Here is a 24,097-nt window from a genome sequence, read left to right on the forward strand (position 1 = left end):
AATATGTTAGTTCTTGAAAAATGAGTGGAAGACTTGAATAAGAAACATCATATTTTAAGAAATTATAGTTATTTAAGGCTATGAAGACATTTTGGATCCCTGTTGTTCTATATCCAGGCCTCTGCCTGGACCCTCACTAGTTCTCACTAGTTACATGTATTTCTCTCCTTTGAGTGACTCCTATTTTATACACTACTTTTATCTTTCCTTTGTGACAGTATTTTAGTTAAAATTTCTACCCACAGGGTAGCATAAGGGAAGAATCACAACAGGGAAATAACAGTCTCATAATTACACCATGAATACGAGTAACAGATGCAGAAGACATTAAGGTTTGCTATATAAAAGGACATATTTCATGATTTTTTTTCTAAAGCAAGTAATGTCTCTTTATTCCAAAGAGAATATTTAAAGAGGTAATGGTTTCACAAAACAGGGCAGGTGCTCTTCTGTCTTGGCTATGAATTCTTCCAGCAAATTAGTATCTTTGCCATCTGATTTTACAGCTCACTCTGGAGATTTCCAACAACAAAAAAAAATTAAATAAATAAAACTACATTATCTGGTGGAACATGTACTTACCAGATATGTATTGCTTTTCATTTTTTTATAAGGAAAATGTTGACAACTTGGTCAATTTTTGCTATATAATGTTATCTTTTTTGACCCAATATCAAGAAACTTTAACTTTTGACTTGGAATGAAGGGCTTTTCATCCTCATTATTTTTATATTCATTTAGGAAAAAATTCATTTGTACCCAGTTTTATTCGAACTAGCAAAATCCATTTCCTTTTTTTTCTATTTTCCAGCTAACAACTTTTTATTTATTTATTTATTTATTTATTTATTTATTTATTCATTCATTCATTCATTCATTCATTTTTAGTTTTGGGGTCATACCTGGCAGTGCTCAGGGGTTACTCCTGCCTCCACGCTCAGAAATCGCTCCTGGCATACAAGGGGGACCATATGGGATGCCGGGATTCGAACCAAGGACCCTCTGCATGAAAGTCAAATGCCTTACCTCCATGCTATCCCTCCGGCCCCAACTTTTTAACTTTTTAATTTGAACTATACCCAGGATTGCTCAGGACTTACTCCTGGCTCTGCACTCAGGGATCATTCCAGGTGGTGCAAGTGAGGTGCTGAGGATTGAACCTGTTTTGGTTGTGTGCAAGGCAAGCTCCCTAATAGAGTTCTTAACTCTTATATGTACTACTTAATTTCCATTAATCCATCTAGCCCACTTCCCAGACCCACTAGTAGAAAGTCCTCTTACTTCTGGGAAACAGGTCCACTATTTTCGGAATCAAACTGGTATAGTTTGAGTCTGGCAGGAGTTCTGTACATCCCAGCACTGAGGCAGCACCCAAACTTCCCACCCAGACCTGCTCCATAGTGACAACCAGCTTTGTCTGATGCTATGAGGTTTCTTCAAGTCTTTGACCACTATCTTTCTTACGGTATTACATTCTGATGCTTCCAACACTGTAGTCACCCAAGACCAAGATGTCCTGTGGGCTGGAGGCTAGGTTCTGGCAGGAGAGACCCGTGAAAAGAAGCTTACTTTTCATGTGCAGGGTGGGCAAGCTATTACCAGCCAGCAGAAAGGTTGTGCTATGGTAGTTCAGGTGGCAGTTATGCATGTGGGTAACCACTACATCCCAATAGTGTTTTACATATGCATTTACATTAAATATGCCATTTAATTTGTATCTTCCTCATTACCTGTTTATTCTCTTCTTCCACAAATATGGGTGAACACTTGTGTGTCATTGATAGTCCAATTATTGTACAAAATAAAACATATTCTTGTCTGTTCAAAGATTACAAACTAGCAGAAGACCACGATAGAGTAATTTAGAAAGTTAAAAATTAATTTAGAAAGCAAAACTATACATCATAGAAAAATGTAGTTGGAGGATTGGAGAGAAAGGAATGCTAGAATAGGAGCAGATGCTAGAATAGTGTAGTAGGCAACCTTTTAACTAAAAATAAAAGAATGACCCAGAGTGATAGTACAAGGTTAACACTCTTATCTTGCCTTTAGTCAATACTGGATCAGTTTGATAGTTGGCATTGCATATACTTCTTTAAATACTGCCATGAAAGATCACTGAGCTCAAAGGCTGGAGTAAAGCCTGACTATGGCTGGGTTTGGCACAAAACAAAAGGAGAAGATGAAGAAGAGGAAAAAAAAGAGGAGGGAGAGACAAAGAGGAGAAAAATATGTAGGTGAAATCTAATAGGATGTTAACTATGAGTATTTTAGAAAGTAGCCAGATCAATATTAATAATACCACAACAATATAGAGAGCAACAAAACAACAAGAATAAAAGGAAATTAAGTGAGAAATGGAATAGAATTTGGGACAACGTTTTATGGACTTTTTATTCTAATTGAAATATGTCTTAGTTCATTATAAAGAGAAGACTGTCATGTTCCTATTAGAAAGGTCCTAGGGTGTTAACAGTATTTACATAATTAATTTTCACATTTTTGAATTATCTCTAAATAGAATTTATGTAACCTGAAGGTAGTACAATGATTAATTTGGTTTTTGCAGTGTATATTTCCTATTTTACACCTTCAATAGATATTAGTTGAAATACAAGGAGAAAAAGATGACTATATCCAAGGGAGATAAATATTTAATTGTAAATTATCCATTGTCTAGCTATAATTGTCAGCCTTCTATATTCACTTAGTTTCTGTCAGGATTCTATGTACCTTGTTTACTAATAAAACACAACTTGTTTTATAAACTTTTTATAGGTGATGAAATAATTAATCTTTGTATAACTATTATTTTAATTTTCATTTAATAGGTGCTTAAAGAAAAAATTCTGCAAGGGTGTCGATCAATATTACACACCCAAAATATTCAAGCAAATGGTTGTTCCTTGATTTATTTATATTAATATGTGTGGCTCATTGTTTTCATCACTGATGAGTTTCAAAGATGTAGAGCAAACAAAAATGTAACCACCCAATTCCATTAGATCTTTATAAATTATAAACATTATAGAAAATGAGTTCAGCAATAGTATCTATTTCTGCATCATTATGCTTATATTTATCAGAACATCATCACTATAACATTAAAAACTATTGCATAAATGCTTAGTGTAAGCCAAACTGTACAGATAGCTTTGTAGAATTCTATTTTAATTTACACACAAAACCATTAAAGTTGATGTTATTTTTCTCAGTTTTATGGATATCAAAATACTAGCTAATAATCATATTTATAAAATTAATTTCTAGTAGTATGATACAAATCTAAGAAAAATTTATTCTAGACCCAGTAGTTCCTGACAACTATATATTATTCTTGCGTATAGTTCTCTCATAAAATTTTATTACTTTCTAAGTATAAGAACAAACCTACTTATTTTCATGTCATATACTGTGGTATACAAGTTAACACTAGACATTCTAAGGAGGTGTAATATCTATAAATTTGCACCTCATCTACCCTTATAAATGTCAGTCAGATTATTTGTGAGTAATGACATAAAAAACTCATATAGAAATTAGTTTGGACACTGAATGTATTGTTTCAATAGTTTATTCTTCTCAGTTATTAAGCAATCTACTCAGTTTAACTCTTACAAAAAATCTAAATGAGATGATTCCATCTCAAGCAGTCAATTCAGTTTTTTGACAGTCAAACAAAGGCACCTTCTTCAGACTTCCAAGATGCTCTTAAAATAAGCAAAGTCTAAGAATAACTATTGTCCATTAGGTGATGACACAAACAAGTTGTTAATCAAACATGTTAGGACTTACATAATATAGTGGAGTCAGGTGAAGGTAAATCTAGGTAAAAGCCAAAACAAAAGTGTTTGCCCCTAACTTCCTTTTTCCCTAACCTACCTCTTCCTTTGAAGTGTAAAAACTCCTTGGATAGTTGCTTTTGTATTTGAATTTACCTTCTCCCACCTGGGGTTGGGGGTTGGTTTGAAAAATGAAAAAATGTTGGCTTTGGGCTCCAAAGAGAGAATGAACACATGGCATAGGTAGCACATGGCAGAGAAAGGCCATGAGGTGAAAAGCAGACTAACTCCTTACCCACTGGCTTAGTGCATTATTTCTCAGCTGCTACCCAGTCTGAGGGGTTAAATAACATGGTGCCTGAACAGTCTGATTCAACTCTTGGATATATTTTTTATTTTTATTTTACAGTTGGAATATTTGAAGATAGTACAAACCGATGTTCTTTGTGAGAACTGATAAAGGCTAAACATAGTTTGGTGCTTTAAAAAGAACTCCTGAAATATAGACAGATATAAAAGCTCCTATTCGAAAATCAAAGCTTATGATTGATATCAGCCAATTAAAATATTTTCCAGAAAGTCAGTTTTTTCAACTATAAAATAACAATAGTTTTACACCTTACAAAATGATTCAGAATCACATGAGGTCATTTATGCATTATTTTTATCATAGTTTCAGTTACATGGTAAAGCCTCAATAATACCATCCTGTCTTGGTAATTACATGAACCCCATGGATAAAGTTGTCATTGATGATTTAAGTACTGAGTAAATAGTTCAGAAAAATGCCTGATTTTTTAAAAAATAAATGTAGTATAATTAGTGGACATAAATTTTGAGGATATTCTAGTTCATTCTAATTTTTTGAGTAGACCATTAGTTTTGTAAGTGAAGAATTCTTTGTGCTGAAAAAAATAGCATTATGCAAAGGTGTTTTCACAACAGCAGGTGAGAAAATATAGTGATGACTATTGTGGAAGTGAAAATAAACTGCTAATAGTCTTGGTAGGTTAAAAAAAATTGAAATGATTTGCATCCAGTTGGATAGATATTGTGGCTAAGAGAAAGAGGTGAAGATGATTCTCGGATTTGTATCTAATATTTTGGATGTTACTTGGGTCATAGCACTATTATTATGATCATAAAATTTTAAATTTCTTTAAGTTAGATAACCGTTCATTTTTGGGTTTCAGTCATACAATGTACACTACACCTTTCCTGTCACTGATGTTTCATTACTCCCCCCACCGGTTGGCCACTTCTGCCTTGCTCTATGGCAGGCAATTTGCCTGTCTCTTTCTCTGTCTCTCTCTTGTCCTTACTCCCTACTGTCTTTGTCTCTGTCTCTCCTTTTTGACACTATGGTTTGTACTGTTTTTAATGGAGGGGTACATTGTCTGTTATGTTCTCTATTTTCAGCATAAAATTCCTGTCCAGAGTGATCAGTTCCAATTATCTTAGTATGCCCATCTCTACTTTAGTTACACTCACAGCTCTTTTTTGTGAGCTTTCTACCCTATACTAGTCCTTATGACCTTTGTATCTATTGCCTCTGTGTATTATCACCATACTATCTTGTTTTTTATATATGCCACAAATGATTGTCATTATTGCCTATCACTTTACCTTTGACTAATTTCACTTAGCATAATACTCTCCATGTCCATTCATGTATAAGCACATTTCATGACTTCATTTTTTTCTAATGTCTGCCTAGTATTCCATTGTGTAGATGTACTACAATTTCTTTGACCACTCATCTGTTCTTATGCATCTGTATTACTTTCAGATTCTGGTTATTGTAAAGAGTGCTATGATGAACATAGGAGTGCAAAGGGCATTCTTGTATTCTGTGTTTGTGCTCCTGCAATATATCCCTAGGAGTGGTATTGTTGTGTCATATAGAAGCTCAGTTAATATCTTTTTGAGGAATATCATATTGTTTTCCAAAATGTTGGACCTGTCTATATCCTCAATAGCAATGAATGAGAGTCCTTTTCTTCCTGCATTCATGCCAGCACTTGCTTTTATTTATTTAGCAATTCATGGATTTTTAGTTCTCCACATAAATTTCTGATTCATTTTTTGAAAAATGTCATAGAAATTTTTATATGGGTTGCATTAAATCTGTCCAATACTTTAAAAGTATTGATATTTTGGGCCCGGAGACATAGCACAGCGGCGTTTGCCTTGCAAGCAGCCGATCCAGGACCAAAGGTGGTTGGTTTGAATCCCGGTGTCCCATATGGTCCCCCGAGCCTGCCAGGAGCTATTTCTGAGCAGACAGCCAGGAGTAACCCCTGTGCACCGCCGGGTGTGATCCAAAAACCAAAAAAAAAAAAAAAAAAAAAAAAAAAGTATTGATATTTTAATGGTGCTACTCTTCCCAATCCAGGAGCAAAGTATATGTGTCCATTTCCTTGTGTCTTCTTTTATTTCTTGAAGAAATTTTAATACCATAAATTTTTGATTAGTCTGAAGAGTTGGTCTTTCAGTTCTTTGCATTGTTTTCTATGCCTTTGGTATTTAATTAAATACATTAGCATCAATATAAACTATTTGTACATATTAAACCACACCTTATACTTTAGGAATCAGAAATATTTCCTAATTTAACAAAACTTTTTAATATACTTTTTTGAGAATTAAACTTTTATGAAAGGTTCAGATTATGTTTCATGCAATGTTAAAAATGAAAATTAATAATATATTATTTTCTATATTATCAGTATATATAGTCATGCTATTTAAACACGGCCCTCTGGAAGGATATTATTTTAAAATTAAATGTAATCAGGATAGATTTTGTTTTCTAAATTACAGTCATAAGTCAGGTAGTAAATACTAACTTGAGAAATATATTGCAACTTAAGTTGTTAGGAATGTTGACCTAACTTAAAAATTATTTAGTAGATAGATTAGTAGTCAATATTAATGTAAAGTTTAATAATATATTATAATTTGTATTTATAACCAAAATTGAATATTAAAAGAAAGCAGAGAAAAAGTAAAAAATGCATATATTTTGGCAACATTGGGAGATAGATAAACTGAATCAAATATCGATGAACTCCAAAATTGTGTGATCATTATCTCCCTTAATAGTAAAGGCTAGAATTTCATTATTATTTTTGAGAGGGGTAATATTAGTTACTATAACTATTTAGTTTACATGTGTGTCATTTTATGTTTCTGGATAGTGTATATTACCATTCCACAGTAGCCACTAGTGTCTCTTATTATTTCCCTTCCTGGATTCATGAGAATCATTCATTTTCTTCCTCCCATTATATTCTCAGTTTTGAAGTCTGAATACATGACTTTCTTCACTTGGTTTTACCTATAGATGTCAATTAGTTATTTATTGTTGTTTAAGAAATGTAATCCTGATTATTCTTTGACTTACAATAATGTATTTGTGCATAGATAAAATGTTTCCAGTGGAAATATGTCTGTTGTGGAGCCAGGCATGTGTCTTCATTATAGATACTTGCCTTGTGTGTGTGAGGCCCAGAGTTTGATTCCTAACACCACATTAAATAAAAACACACAGAGAGAGTACTTTTTCCACCACTTTTTTTTGTTTGGTTTTGTTTTTGGGCCACACCCGGCGTTGCTCAGGGGTTACTCCTGGCTGTCTGCTCAGAAACAGCTCCTGGCAGGCATGGGGGACCATATGGGACACCGGGATTCGAACCAACCACCTTAGGTCCTGGATCGGCTGCTTGCAAGGCAAACACCGCTGTGCTATCTCTCCGGGCCTTTTCCACCATATTTTTTTCTAATTTTTGTTTGTTTGTTTTCGGGCCACTCCTGTCGGTTTTCAGGGGTTACACTGGCTTGGGGGACTTGGGTCGGTCCTGAGTTGGCTGCATACATCAAAAAAGCCCTACCTCTGAGCTGTCTTTTTGATCCTTGTCATTTTTTATTTTTATGCTACTTGGATACCACTTGCATTCTTGAACAACTTCATCAGTGGCAGTTTGAGATTAGCTATTTCATTGTAATATGTACATTTAATTTCTTTTTTACTACTTTAAATTTGCTGAAATATACATGCAGTTCTCTATAGACATTTTTTAATAGGCAAAACGTTCTTTGATCAATGAACAAAAGTTGGTTTTGAAATGATAAAATGTTCATTTCTACATTCTTTCTTCATTGGGCTTAATGCCTTGAGACTACTCCTGTTGAAGTGTGATGAGATGTTCTTGTTAGTGCCTGATGGGCTATGTGATGCAGAGGATTGATCACAATGCTCCCACCTCAAAACCTGAGTTCTCCTACTCAACCTTAAAATATCCATATTTTTAATGAAATGCTATATATATTAATGATGTCTGTGATGCTAAATGACCTCAGGACATAGTATTTTAGGAAAGGTACATGCTACTTCAGTATAGGTTATTTTCCTTTAGAGATGGAGCAATAGCACAGTGGTAGGGCATTTTCCTTGTATGCTGTTGCCCCGGATAGACCCAGGTTTGAATCCCCAGCATCCTATATGGTCCCTGAGCCTGCTAGGAGTGATTTCTGAGCACAGAACCAGGAGTAAATCCTAGAAGCTACTGGGTGTGGCCCAAAAAACAACAACCAAATCGGTAATTTAGAATATTTTCCCCACCCACATCCTATGCTCATAATTCCTATTATTAATTGTCAAGTTTTAAAATCTTGAAAATCTCAGTATTCTGAAAATTATTTTTCTATCTAGTGCAATGGTTGAAGGGTTTGTGTTCATTAAAGACTTAGACATTTCATCCAGTAATCAATTTTCAGAAATGTAACCACTTAATGTTAACAATGTTATAATAAAAATTTTAATAGCCAGTTTACTGTTTTATTTTCTTGAACAAAATACTTAGAAGATACTATGAAATATTAATAAATTTATAATCACTAAAAATTCCCATCCTTAGGATAGTTATAACTAGATAATTAATTATTTGAGAAAATTGTGTAAAGTAATATTTTTGGTGTTGGGTCATACCCCATGTTGCTCAGGGCTTATTCCTGGCTCTATACTCACAGGTTACTCCGGAAAACTCAGAGGCCTATTTGAGGTATCAGGGATTAATTCTGGGTTGGCTTTAAGCAAACCAAGTGTTCGAAAGTACTTTCTTTCAAGCCTCAGGGGTAATTTTCTTTATTTAATTTGTACACAGCATCTCATAGGCAATGATTTTTTGTTGTAAACTTCATCCCCAAACTCAATTTTATTGATCAATTGTTTTTGATCAATTGTTAATTTCTAATTCACCATTAATTATATTACATAAGATATATGTCCTTCATGGTTTCATATATACTCCTCAGAGTGAAACCAACAGTATTTCAGATTTATAGACATATTCAGATGTTTCTAACAATGCTGCAGATGTTTACAGACATCTTCTCATTTTTGAGTTAACCACCAAACTCAAGAACTTAAATTCTTGTCACTTTATATGTGTGTGATATACATGTTTTCTATCTATACCTAAATATTTTTACACAACTTTTTACTCTCTAATATACAGACGCAATTCCTATAGAACAGGAAAACTGTTTTATATAAACTGCAAACTGACAAATCTAACTTTCACATTTAAAATTATTTAATGATATATTAGTTAATTTTTTAGTGTATATTTTTAGATTTTTAGTGTATATCTTATGCCTTTCCTAGTGTTCCTATTAACTATCATTTCTCTCTTCATTATCTATAGAAAAAAGTACCTCTCTGCTTTGGTTAAAATTATGAGGTTTTTCAGAGTATATGCCTGAATTACATTTCCATATACATTTTTCATGTCTTTTCCTAAAATATAACATTTTCTTTGAAGTGAAACATTATCTTTCTCTCCATAATGAGAGGAAAATAAATCACATTAAAAACCACCATTTAGGGGCCGAAGTGGTAGACAGTGGTAGGACATTTTTCTTGCACACGGCCGAAACAGGACAGATGCAGGTTCGGTCCCAGGCATCCCATATGGTCCCTTGATCTAGGAGTGGTTTCTCAGTGCATAGCCAAAAGTGACTAACCCCTGAGTCACCAGGTATAGCACTCCCCCAAACAAACAAACAAACAAAACACACCATTTAATAAACTAACTGGTGGATATAGTTAATTTACTGTCCTAGTTGAACTATTCTTCATGAAATCATTTAAACAAAGGGTGGTCTTCACTAATTCCACTTGTTCTACTATGCAATATTCTTGTTGACTACCATATTATATCAAGGTTAATTATACTAGAAACATATTTTAGGCTTCTAATGAATTAAGCATCTTATTACCAATAATTTATACTTTATTCATAAACTGCTACTTGATAATGATAAACTTGAGATAATAACTGTTGATAATATACTTTAAAAATCCTCCAATTATATCCTAATGATAATATTAATAGTTTTATCTTTTTTGAGAGAAACTTTTATTTTTTAGTAATTTGTTTGTTTTGGGGCCATACCTGGTGGTGCTCAGGGGTTACTCCTGGCAGGCTCAGGGGACCATAAAGGATGACAGTGATCAAACCATTGTCAGTCCTGGGTCAGCTGTATGCAAGGCAAATGCCCTACCCAATATACTATGGTTCTGACTTTGAGAAAACGTTTAAATTTATTCAAAATTGAAGCAGTACAATATTTGTAAAGTATCATAGGCCAATGGAATACAATTGAAAAATCCACAAAAAGATCCTTATATATGTGGATAGCTAATCTGACAAAGAAGTAAAGAATATGATGTGGAACAAGGAAATATGCTTCAAGCAGTAGTATTGGGAAAACAGGTTCATCATTAGCCAAAAAAAATTATTTTTTGAATTCAGACGTCTTTTTTAAGACAGGAATAGAAGGCACATAAAAAAAGAATGAAAAATATTGGTATCACATCTGAATTTATAAGATGCATAGAGAAAAACTTAGGCAGAACTCTCCATGCAACTGAAGTTAAAGATATGTCTGTAGCATTATTGGCCAAACAAGTGAAAAACTAAGGTTTACAAATGGAACTATATCAAATTTAAAATCTTCTGCAATTTGAAGGAAATATTCACTTGAATGCTCACTAAAGACTAGATATAATTATTTGCTCACTAGCCATATGATATAAAATTAATGTCCAAAATATAAAAAGCACTAATACAACTCTAAAGAGAAAAAAAACCACCATACCTCTTTATGGGAGAAAATAAATAAATGAAGACTTTGTCAAATAAGAAATAGAAAACAGGCACATGAAATATGCTGTGCTCCACTAATATTCAGAGAAATTACAATTGAAGAAACAATGAGATATGACCTAAAACTCAAGCCCCTTTTGAAAAATCAATAAGATAAGAAAAAAAAAATAAACAGAAAGAGAAAAAAAAACAAAAAAGCAAAGAGAAAAAGTAAAAAAACAATAAGACTTTCTTCAGAAATGGACTTTTTATATGCTACTACTATTTCAGTCCTTCTAAGATACACCAACAGCCCAGAAACCTAATGTGCAAAAGACATAGGTGGTTCTATGCACCACTATTCATAATAGCCAACATCTGGATAAAATTAAAGTACCCAAGAACAGGTGATTGTGTAAAGAAATAAAAGCACATATTCACAATAAAATAATAATCTGCAACAAAGAAAGATAAACTCACACCAATTGCTACTATGAAAATAGATATGGAAACTACTATGCTTAGTGAAGTTAGTCATATATAGACTGATACAAAATCTTCTTTCTCACATGTGGGCTATATAGATATGTAAGGTGGGAATAACAATGCTCAATGGAAATATAAACAAATAGCGTGAAAACTGGTCTACAGTAGGAATCTTATCACTGTGAGGATTTGAGATTGGGTTAGGGAAGGTACAATATGTCATTGATGGAATTGGTGAAGGAATTGTACCCTGGGAAAGGATTGGTATTGGAATAAGGTTTGGAATGTAAACATGAATTACTTTAAAATTCACAAAGATTATATTAAAAAGTAATACATGTATAACTTATGTTGTATGATTTGTGAATGAATTTATTTTTTCCTTAAAAATGCAAATATAATATTTGTGATTTTCATTTTCAATAAATTTAACCTGGGTTTTCTTGTCAAATTTAACTTTTTATCTTAGCAAAATAATGTTTATAAAACTCATCAATAATAACCATCTTTTCATATCTTGTTTTTATCAATGTACGATACAATATGAGTGTTATATCACATGACACTGTTTCATACTACATGTAAATTTGTCTAATTATATAATGGCATTGGATAATACTATTATCTAAAGAAAGCTGTCACATATAAATAATTTAAGTTTTATTTTCTAACTTTGTTTCGTTTTGGTTTGAGGAGGCACCCAGTCATGTTCAGGATTTATTCTTTGCTCTATGCTCAGGGATCACACTTTGTGCTTGCAAGTTTACAAAGTACTTGCAAAATACACAAAGCCACTATATTTTCACTCTGCCCCCAGAAGATTTTGGTTTTGAGTAAATATTGGCAATGTAAATAAATTCAGTTTAGAATGGTTTCTTATTTTGCTTTGTTTTATTTTTGTTTTTAGAGTGAGCTTATTTAGATTGCTGAGGAAGTCAGGTGGTAGGCCTAGAGGTATTCAACCTAGAGCTGCAGTGCTGATGTCTCAATGCTAATGCCTAGCTTATGGGGAATTTTGGATTTAGCAGTGCTGAGAACCATCAGAACTATCAAAAAGTTCTCCGGATAAACTGGGTACCAGAGATCATACTCCGGGTCCTGGACATGCAAGATATATATTCCAATCCTTACACATATTCTTATGATTTCCATACTTGTGAGGAAAACATTTACAGCCACTGTAATATGTGACAGCAGGCATAGCTATAGAATTTTTAATATAGATTATTTTCTGGATCCAAATTTGTTTGTTCTGAATTAAAACAGCAGAATAATTGATCTAATTCCCTTTTTTTTTTTACCCAGAGAGCATCTTTGATTGCCAAGTACATAATTTCACAGAGTGTATAATTTTGAAGCTTAAAATGGCTCAATATTTTGATTGTATTGGCTAAACAAAAGTCATAAACAACACTTTTACAAAAACTCTTTTTTTCTTCCTCTTCTTTTTTCTGGGGGTGGGGTGGGTGGGTTTGCATCCTGTGATGCTCAGGGATTACTCCTGGCTGCACTCAGAAATTGCTCCTGGATTGGCTAACCATATGGGACACTGGAATCAAAATGAGGCCCATCCTGGGTCAGCCGTATGCAAGGCAAATGCTTTACCACTGCGCCACCAATCAGGCCCCTACTAAAACTCTTTTTGATGCTGACAAAATATTGGTTTGTTTGTTTGTTTTTTTTACCTATGGAAAAGTGAACAACTATTTTTGGTTTTTTGTTTGTTTGTTTGTTTTTCGGCCACACCCGGTGACTTTCTGGGCTTACTTCTGGCTATGTGCTCAAAAATCGTTCCTGGATTGGGGACAATATGGGATGCCAGAGGATTGAATCGGGTCCGTCCTAGGCTAGCTCAGGCAAGGCAGACGCCTTACCGCTTGCGCCAGCTCCGTACATTATTAAAATATATTTTGAATTAATCTTTAACCACTCAGAGAGTACTTATGTAAAAATGTTACTGTAAAATTTAAGCTCTCATATTTTAATTATGACTGCTTTACTTTATTTCACTAAACATTAACTGCAAAAAATTGAAAGGAACAATCAATATATGACTTTTTTGCTTATCTGTTTATCTGATCACTATTTCTTGCTTAATATAATTTTAATCAACAAATCCAACTTTATCCTTTCTAGAAATACAGAAATATTTATTTTCTGCACTAAATTTCCTTTTGGTAGTACTACCAAACTGAAAGATAATTATTTTATATGCTTTTTATTATATCAAATAGAATAAACTTTGTCCAGTAAAATAATTTATCATTAAAACTAAACACATTTTAAGTTGGAAAAATATTTTCCTCTTTATGTCTAACAGCATATATAATACATTAAAAGAACTCATAATAAATATAGAAAACACAACTATATAAAAGAATGAGGCCAAGGTTGAATAGTCACTTCACCGAGGAAGACATAATTATGTCCAGTAGGTCAGCTACATGAAAATTAATCATTATTACTAATTATCTGGGAATATCAAATCTATAAAGAGATATTACCTCAGACAGCAAAATTGGATCTGTATGTAAAAGATAGGGACAGCAACTGATAGTGTGGAAGCATCATTTTATTCTTGGCAAAAGCAGCCTCTAAGGAAAGTATTATTGAGAGGTGTTAACACATTTAACATAGATCTACAATACGACCTGGCAGTACTCCTTTAGAAAACTGTCTGAATAACAGAAAAATAACTTCTCCAAATGCATACACACCTTTGTTCATTATAGCACAAGTCACAGTAGCCAATATATGGAAAGAAGCCAAATCATCAACAACAGTAAGTGGATAAAGAAGTTGTAGTGTTTAACACACAATGCAATACAACCGAGTAATAAAAAAATTCTCAGTTTGCAACAACATGGATGAAAATGGTGGAAGATCTATGCTGTGTACAATAGATCAGAAGGAAACTATGATGGATGATCTTACTCTTATGTAATAACTGAAGAAATAGAGCAAAGAAACGAAGTTCAATAGAAACAAACCCTTGACCACAAAGATGAATTTCCCAAAGTGGGTGGGCAGTGAGCTGAATAAGTCATTGGAGGTTGTTAATGACAAGGGGAATGTAATAGTAGCACTTTGATGATGGGCGTGGTAATACTTCTCAAATAATACAAGCATTTATAGTTTTGTAGGAAAAAAACCAAAATTAATGGTTAAAATAGCAACTTGTGCTCTTCTTTAAAAATGTGAGGAAGAGAGCTGGAGAGATATCACACTCTATAAAGAACTTTCTTTGCACACAACTGATCGAAATTTTATTCCAATAGTGTATCTAGTTTTCGAAGCACCAGCAAGAGTGATTTCTGAGCACAGTGCCAGGCATAAATCCTGAAAACAGAGAGGTGTCATTCCCCAAATGAAGATTAAAATATACTAAAAAATCAGGAGAGCTCAAAGTCCAGGGTTTTCAGGCCCCAAGTTCAGTCCTCAGCAAAAAATGCCTCTTCCCTTCAGTGATGCTATTATAGCTTGATGTACTCCAGCATTTCCAGCCCAGGGGGTACCACATGAGACCAGAACTCTGAACCATCAGATACATAGGCCCACACCACTTATTGTCCATAGAAATAAAATAGAAATATTCTTTGAAGGATGTATAAATCACTATTAATCTCATAATCGAGAAATGCAATCTAATATATTGTACTTCCTTTTGAACATTTTTATGATATACATCATATGTATGAGAAATTTTAACATAGAATATTGTTATTACATGGTTCATGTTGCTTATGGTTGTATTTTCTAAGCTAAAATTCTTTAATAAGTAATTAAGCTATATCGGTATATATCTAATAAAAGCCCGATTTTAAAACAAAGCTCTCAATATTTTTTGACCATATTTGTACCATAGATTTATTATATACTTTCTAGAAGAGGGAATCAGGATTTCAGAATATTACTAGTTTTCTTGTTTATGACACTGAATGGAGCACTTGATAGAAAAAAGAAATGAAAACATATGAACTGTGGCCTTCTTGGTAAGGACGACTGGGAGAATGACCTTACTGCTGAAAAGAAATATATTTACTGTCTGGACTCAAAAAACTGAAATTTTTAACCAAAGACAGATAAAATCATATTAACAAGACACATGTTTATATAACTATTTTTCTTACTTTCAGTAGATGAAAAGGGCTTCATGAAATTCATTTAACATATAAAATTATATTAAGAACATTGGATTAGATTAAAACAAATGTAAAATACATTTTTGTCTCTCATATCTTAAAATGTTAAGGAAATGAAAACTTACAATTTTAAAATTAGATCAAATTGTAATGGTTATTTTTTATCTAGAATAATCAATTTATTATAATTTTTTAAGTCAAGAAATATAGGAGAAGAAACTTTGTTTTGAGATCTGAGTTACTGGACTTTAGAAATGGGGTCTATTGTCTTTTATTTTCTTTCAGGACTACTTGAGATGACTTTCAGGGCCAAGGGAGATAGCTTAGGACAGGACATATGTTTTACATACAAAAGGACATACATTTGATTACCTATATCACATACTCTCCACAATTGCTGACCCTGGTAATGTTGCCTCCATAGCTGGCCCTATTAGCCAAATATTACTGGGAATGGTCCCAACACCCCTAAAGCATAGCTTGTTAGATACCCAAAATGTAATACCCAAATTACGTGTGTGTGTTTGTGTGTGTGTGTGTGTGTGTTTTGCTACACTTGGAAGGCAGTGTTCAGGTGCTACTCCTGGCTCTGTGCTCAGGTGTCACTCTTTGCAGTGCTTAGGGACCATTTGTAGTCTAGAAGATGAAATAAGGGTTGATTTATGTTTTGGCTGTTTATCTTGAGCTGCATCCAAAAAAACTGGCTTACTTCTAGCTAGCTCTGTACTCATGGAATTACTCCTGGTGGGCTGGGATGAAGATGGGGGTGCAGCGTTATGATCATATAAAATGCTGGCAAGTTACTTATTCCTTTTATTGCCCCTTTTGTTTTGATATAACTCAGCTTCCTGTTTTATGCCATTTTCCAGCCTCCTTATCACCTAAACGGTATGACTTTTAGGTTGTCTGAGACATATCTTGCTCTGAAAACTTACTCCTAAGTAAATTAAGCCTTTCATTTACAGAGATAGATATTTTTAGCTACCAAAGTAATGAAAGCAAGAACTCACTATACACATACATTCAGTGTATAGTGAATGTTTCTTTGACATGCTGTGCTCTAAACTACCTTTAGAGTTTCCATTCTTAGAAAGGAGATAAATCCACCATGGCTGCATTTATTCACTCATTGTGGCTGTGTAAAAAAAGTGCCATAATGGAAATATAGGAAATGGGGCTGTGACAAGGAAATTGTGTGTTAGGAAATTAAAAAAAAAACAATTAAAGATAATATGTGAAAGAAGTTAGGACACACATGAAATCAATACTCTTATAATTTTGGAATAGTGATTACTTCTATCCTTTTAATATACCTAGCTTCAAAATTTCAGTTACCAAAAATAAATATTGGCCTTTCTTAAAACTATTTGTAATAGTACATTATAGTTTTTTTTTAAATAAAAAGGAAAATAAATCATTTTTTTTAATTTTCTACTCAGAGATTTCCACTGCTTTGCACCCTGAAAATCTATCTTCTTCAGGTTAACAAACAAATTATCCCCAAAATATCCTTGAGGCTACTATTGCTCCTCAGTATAAATTCAATGCCCCTCAAAACAGTATTTCCCACTTTGAGAAATACTACAGTTTATGAATCACTGGTGAAAAACCTATTGTTTATAGTATATAAAAGCTATTTTGGGGGCTATATTTATGTACTTAATCAAAAAGAATATTGTTGAGGACAATGAAGACATAGTGAATGTTGTCATGTCAGAAATAACTGAGCTCAAATGTTACATAGTACTTTTTAGAACATACATATTACTTTCAATTATGCTAAATTTCTATTTTTATTTGCCAAGATGTATCTCAAAAATTAAAAAGCAAATTTTACATAAGGGACGAAATAGAAAGCAAATTCTCATCCATTTACTAAGAACATTTTGCAAATATGATTTTATTGAAGTTAGGAATTGTGTTTTCAAAATTTTCGTCGTAGAACAGAACAAATTTATGATATGTTTAATGTTTAGTTAATTACAGATCTATTTCATGGTTAGTGCCATGATACTTTTCTTAAATGCAGTTTTATGGTGGTGTGCCAAACACTTTGTTCTTAGCATGGATAATTGAATTGTGTTCAATGAATAATCTTAATATTTTGATATAAAACTAATTTTGATTACAATGATATTAAATGTGGGTCATCTAATGTGTCTATTTGAAGCTTTGATCTTTTGAAAGTTACTTACATGGTTCTCATTAAATGTCCTTAGCAATTGGTTTAGATTCCTGTCCTGAGCCACAGACACCTAGCAGTGGAATGAAAATTGGAGACAGGTATATGGTTGGCGATGTCGTGTCCTTTCAGTGTGAGCAAGGCTATTCTCTCCAGGTAAACCAATTTTTAATTTACAGTTTTGGGTTTTCTTTCCCTTTCTGTATGTTTTAGACCAATGACTGATAATTCACAATAGAAAACAATAGAGGTTCTTAGTTGAACAGTTAACCTGATGTAACAATATTTGGATTTTTAGTAAATATATATGTACATATATACACACATATGTAATCAAAACAGCAGATATAGAACTAAAATATACTTAGCTTAAATAGAACAATGATTGACAATTCACTAAATAACAATAGAGATATTAGTTGTACAGTTACATTTCAATAAACTATGTACATAAGAAATACTATAAACACATACAAAATGTGTTCAGTTTCATTAATAAAAATGATTTTTGGGCCAGAAATATATTATTGGAGATAAGAGTTCTTGTCTTATACCTTCCTGACAAATTTCAAAAATCTCTACCCATAATTTTCCCCTGAGCTCAATAGGTGTGATCCCTAAACTTAGATCCAGAGTTAAGCCTGGAGCACTGCCAGATGTTAGCCCCCTAAAAAGAGGCAAAATATTATCTTTCAATCAAAATTAAACTTTGCATTTCTTTTCAACTCACATACAATGTGATGATAAAACTCCTGTATCATTAGAATCGAAAATAAATCTGAAGTACTATTTAAACATTAATGGCAACATAAATGGTATTAAAATACACTAAATTAATAAAACTTTTTGTTTGTTTGTTTGTTTTTTGGGCTATACCCATTGACACTCAGGGGTTACTTTTGGCTATGCATTCAGAAAGCACTCCTGGCTTGGGGGGTACCATAAGAGACGCCGGAGGAACAAACTGCAGTCCATCCTAGGTTAGCGCTTGCAAGGCAGATGCCTTACCTCTAGTGCCAACTCTATGGCCCCTAAATTAATAAAACTTAACTTCAAATATATTACTGTATTTTTTTTTGAGAACTCAATTTGGAAAATCTTTTTGGAATATATATACACATTTTTTTTTGATTTGGGTTAGGGGTTACTCCTGGCTCTATGCTCAAAAATGGTCCCTGGCAGGCACAAGGGACCATATGGGATACCAGGATTCGAACCACCGTCCTTCTGCATGATAGGCAAATGCCTTACCTCCATGCTATCTATTCGGCTCCTCTTTGGGCTATATTTATTTTTTTCTTCAAGGTTTTTTAGGAAGGCTCTCAAATTTAAATATCATATATGTATTGCCTATAGTATTTACCTATTGAGAATTTGAAAAAAAAATTTCTCCTGCTAAATAATTTAATTATTCAAAACATAAAATTTAATATTTGTTTATAGTCTTATTATTTTATGAATTATTATTCTCAAAACAATTTTTATAAAATTTATATAAAATTTATTATTCAATTAACATTTATTTGTAATAATTTGCATCAATTGATTTATTATTAAATTTATATTTACATGTGTTATATTATAGTTTAACTGAAAATATACTTATGAATAAATTATTAGTTATCATAGGTCACCTTACATATTCTATTTTATTATAATATATGATATATAGTTGCCTTGTCATAACAGAGCTAGTTTTAATAGAAAAATGCTATTTAAAAAAGTGATATTGGGTCTAGAGAGATTATACAGTTGGTACTTATATTGCATGCAACACACCTGGATTTGATTTCCATCACAACATATGGTTCCTTATACTGCCAGTAGTGATTCCTGAGATGCAGAGACATGAATAAGCCCTGAGAGTTCTAGAATGTGTCCCTGTCCCTAAGATCCCACCAAAAAATTTAATTAAAAATTAATGAGTTGTGGTATTAAATTTAATCCTGCAAATGGCAAACTTTGTTTAATTTTACTATGATATGAAAATATATAGATGGACTTACTTTCTCAATTTTCACTCACTATGCCTTGTTTAATGCACACTATACTGTGTTGTATTTTTGACACAGGGGCATTCTCACATTACTTGTATGCCTGGGCCTGTGAGAAGATGGAATTACCCAATTCCAATTTGCTTGGGTAAGTTAAAGACCTAAAATCAATTATCATTTATATTCATCTTTAAAGATAAACTACATATAGCTATCCTAACACTGTTATCAAATTTTATAAAAGTATATATTTGAAATAAATGTGGCACAAGTTTTGTTTTCATTTTTGTTTTTTATTACTAATTTTTATATTACACTTCAATATCTATAAAAGACTTAAAACTAAATGACTTTACAAGAGAAATCAAATTGTTTGTTCCCTAAGGGATTTTATCACAATGATTTTTAAATCCTCTCATTAATAAAGTAAGTTTATACTATGTTGAATGTAATTGAACAAAAACTAATAAGGAATATGAAGTGTTTGTTTCCAAGAAAGTATAAAACCTCAGAAGATGCATTCAGTGGATTGAGGTAAATAATGCATAACATATACCAAATATATATATATATGTAGGCGATTTGTAAATTTAGGCTCATTTTTTTCTTTTGTTAGCCATCTTTTATCTTTTTCATAACAGTTTTGATGAAATTTTTTATGTTTTCATTTCTAGAACATCTGCTTTTTATAAAAAAAAATGTTTCAATCTCTTTGGTTAAAAGAAAATAACTGCTCCTAAATCTCTTTTCTTATTTCATTTATGTTTTATATTGATATTCATTTGATGCAACTTATTGACTTTGCAATTTTATTTGATATTCATTACTTTAGGTCCCCAATGTATTATTTGTGTTAAGATATATTTCTAACTAATTGAATTATTTATCATTAACTTCCATAGAATTTAGACTTTGGGGACATTTGCCAAATTTTAAAAATAATGCTGAGGTTTCAATTTTTAATACTTGATTTTTTTCAGGATTTAGAATATGTAGAAAGATAAAGATTAAACTGTTGTAGGGGACTGGGGGTTGGGGGTTAGGGGTAGTTAAACCTCTTTAGACTTTATTCTGGGCAGGAAGTGTCAGCCTAGTGGTATGCGCCTCCTCATCGTAAACATTTTTCTTTCTGAGGTCAATGTCTCTGGTCCTAGAGTCCAACCACATATAGAATCATGTGGTCCTGGGGCACTCTCAATGTATGTATATAGTTTTAATTGTAGAACCCAGCTAATACCTATTTTCCTAGAGTCCAAATACATGAATAGTCACGCCATTATCTGTGGTTCGAGAATCCAACCACACGGAGTAGCCAAGCCGATGTCTATGGTCCTAGAGCCCAGTTATTGCCTGTGGTCCCATTGCTTAGCCATATTTATCAGTTACTGCTTCACTCTGGATATTCACATTACTGGATTACCTCCGCAGCATAGGAACATTCTTCTTCTATATGACCAGCTCTAGAAAGCCCTGTGGATCTGCACCTTCTTTCTGGAATAGTTCCTGATATTTCTAAATACAAATTATGCCTCCCAATTCTTGGTTGTAGCTAAGATTCTGAGGCAATAGTGAAAGGAACAGAGATCAGCCAAACTAAATTGGCTCAGATCATCAGAACTTGATATCTAGTTGAATGACAGTATGAGTTGTCACCTCTAAGATGTTACTGGCGCTCTGAAACTTGAATGTCCCTAGTGTCTTAGTTTGAGGACGCATAGACTCTAATTCACAGTCAGGCATCTTTTGGCTAAGCCTTAGTCTTGGACTTTTTAAATTTTTGTCTGAGTCTTTAGTAGTTTAGCAATGATTGCAGAGTTCCCTTGATTACCAAAGGACTAAAGAAGGAAATTCAGCTACCAACATCTCTGGGGTTCAAGTGCAGTTTTAAATGGCCACTCGTTTCCTTTCCTGTTGAATAAGGAATAAAATGGCACCCAGGAAATGTCTGTGTTGCTGAACTCCTATTCCTTCCTCTGTCTGATCATCAATTCATGTTGCAGCAGCTCTTCTATGTTCTTTTGTTTTGGGATCTGCAACATCTATCTATCTCACCAATACCACGGGCTTTTGTCTATGCATCTTCAGTGATGTAGACATTTTAAATCAGACATTATATATTTTTATTTTGTGGGGTGTTTTGGTGTTTGTTTTTTGTTTTGTTTTGTTTTGAGTGGGGGTGGCCACACCTAGCGGTGCTCAGCGGTTACTCCTGATTCTGCACTCAGAAATTACTTCTGCAGGACCCGGGTACCCTATGGGATACCGGGTTTGAATCTGGATAGGCCATGCAAGGCAAGTGCCAAACCTGCTATGCTATCACTCCAGCCCCAAGTCAGGCATTTTTAATGCCTGTTGTCTAAATTGCATACAATATTCAGTTGGTTTCTGCTTTTTTTTTGAAAGAATGTTCATGACACAAATTATTCTGTTCTGTTTTATGAGAATGTTATAATATATTTAGATGGTGAAAAGAATTAAAAGCACTCAGACTCTACTAGGTATATTGATTTTTCAGAACATATTTCTTTAGAAAATTTAAGTAATTTGTGAATTCATGTAAAGCTAATTATAAATATGCATTTGTTTTATTTACATAACACTATAATGCCCTTTATAGATAATATTCAGATCATCCATTATACTTGCAAATATATTTATCTCATGTAGCCTATTGATTATGAAATGATAAAATGAATGCCATATATCTTCTTAATTTGAGAGTAAAAGCTTAGTATATTTGCTAATTTCCCAATGTGTAGGACAACGTTTATCTTAAATAATATTTAGTAAACAAAAAACTAATTTTTTATTCTGTTTATTTAATTTACCGTAACATCAAATATTTTCCAAAATGTTATTAGTTGTCTATAACACAAGGCCTATTCTTTTATATATAGTCATTCTCATTTTGTTAGACTTTTTTTTTTGTCTTTTTGGTACAAATTTTTTATGCATTGCACACGCCTTTTTGCACAACTCTATCTGTTTACTTAGAATCTTACCTAAGGTGATTAAATATGTCATTGTATATAAATATGTCAAATGTTTAAAAATGAACATAAGGATAGGACTAAGTTCTGAGTACCTCAGAAAAGAAATAAGATTATCTCATTTGTAAAGGATTATAGATCATTTAACTTCTTTTCTAACCTTTGTAGGTTTTAACTATAAGCTTTTACATGATTTAATACAATAATATCTAAGATAATTATATGTTAAATTTATAAGAGGAGAATGAATATTAAAATTTTCTTCAGAGAATGCATTTATTTAGTCTTAAGATAGAAAACACAGAATCTGCTATACTGAAAAATAAAAATATAACATTTTGATAGGTAACACAATAAGTTGCTTAGGATGTGTAGCTAATAGAGATAGATAAAAAAGAATAATCAGTGATGGTTTTCAACTGGTTTACTAGCTATATTTGTGTCTTATCAAAAAGAGGATAACCTGTTATAAAAGTTATTACTACAAGATACCCGTAAAACCAACAGATAGAAGTGTGAGACTACTGAAATTCTCAAATATAGGCATAAAAAGAGAGTTGAAGGTAGACATATTTGGTAATTCTGTATGTGACATTCAAGGATTGTCACTCTGAATCTTTATCATAATCTATTTACTTGTTATTGTCTTATACTTGTAGCTTTTGTTTTGGGATCTTTTTCTCTATAAAGTTGGGCAAAAGAGATGACAGAACTTTCAGATCATATCTAAACAGTGACAATAAAATTGGTTGACAACAAGCATCTCAAAGATTTGTGATGTTGGAGACAAAAAGCTAACATACTCCTTTAGTTTTATTTCTGGATGCTCTGAGTAAAGTGAGGCAAGATATGCAATGGCTGTCTTTGCCTCAGTTTAAAAAGAAAAGAAAAAATCTGGATGGGGCTCAGGGAATAAGTGGTCTAAGGTGAATTGGATGGAAAATATGGTCAGAACTTAAAACCCAAGCCAAACTTAATGACAATAGAATCAAAGGCCCTAAACACAATATAGACCTGTTATACTGGTAGTCCAGGAGGCTAAGGGTGGAGTTTATGGGATGATGCTGGGAATGCTGGTGGAGGGGGGTCAACACTGGTGGTGAGAATGCCCTAATTCACCATCACTGAATGACTGAAATACAACTATGAAGGACTTGTAAATTCAAGTGATCTCAATAAAAATTTAAAAAATATATAGGGCAAAAATGTGATTAAATTATGGCAATTCATTTAAAAATGTGATTTGTAAAATAGTGTCTCTACTCTTTGTTAATAATCATAATTAGTAACTAATATATGTGAACAAAAAGGTTTAGAAAAATGGATATTGGGTATATATTTATAGGTATCATAATGTTTATATATATAAT

The 24,097-nt window shown here is 32.7% G+C and overlaps 1 protein-coding gene across 1 annotated transcript in view; it reads left to right on the forward strand.

The window, feature by feature from the left end:
• The window catches only part of CSMD3 (CUB and Sushi multiple domains 3), a 1,236,222-nt gene that overhangs the window by 1,081,538 nt on the left and 130,587 nt on the right, over positions 1-24,097 (forward strand). The window contains exons 39-40 of the mRNA XM_049773958.1: positions 17,781-17,899; positions 19,816-19,885. Coding sequence (XP_049629915.1) covers positions 17,781-17,899; positions 19,816-19,885 — 189 coding nt within the window. The remainder of the gene's footprint in view (positions 1-17,780; positions 17,900-19,815; positions 19,886-24,097) is intronic.

This window comes from Suncus etruscus, chromosome 5 (genome assembly GCF_024139225.1).
Source record: "Suncus etruscus isolate mSunEtr1 chromosome 5, mSunEtr1.pri.cur, whole genome shotgun sequence".
NCBI lineage: Eukaryota > Metazoa > Chordata > Mammalia > Eulipotyphla > Soricidae > Suncus > Suncus etruscus.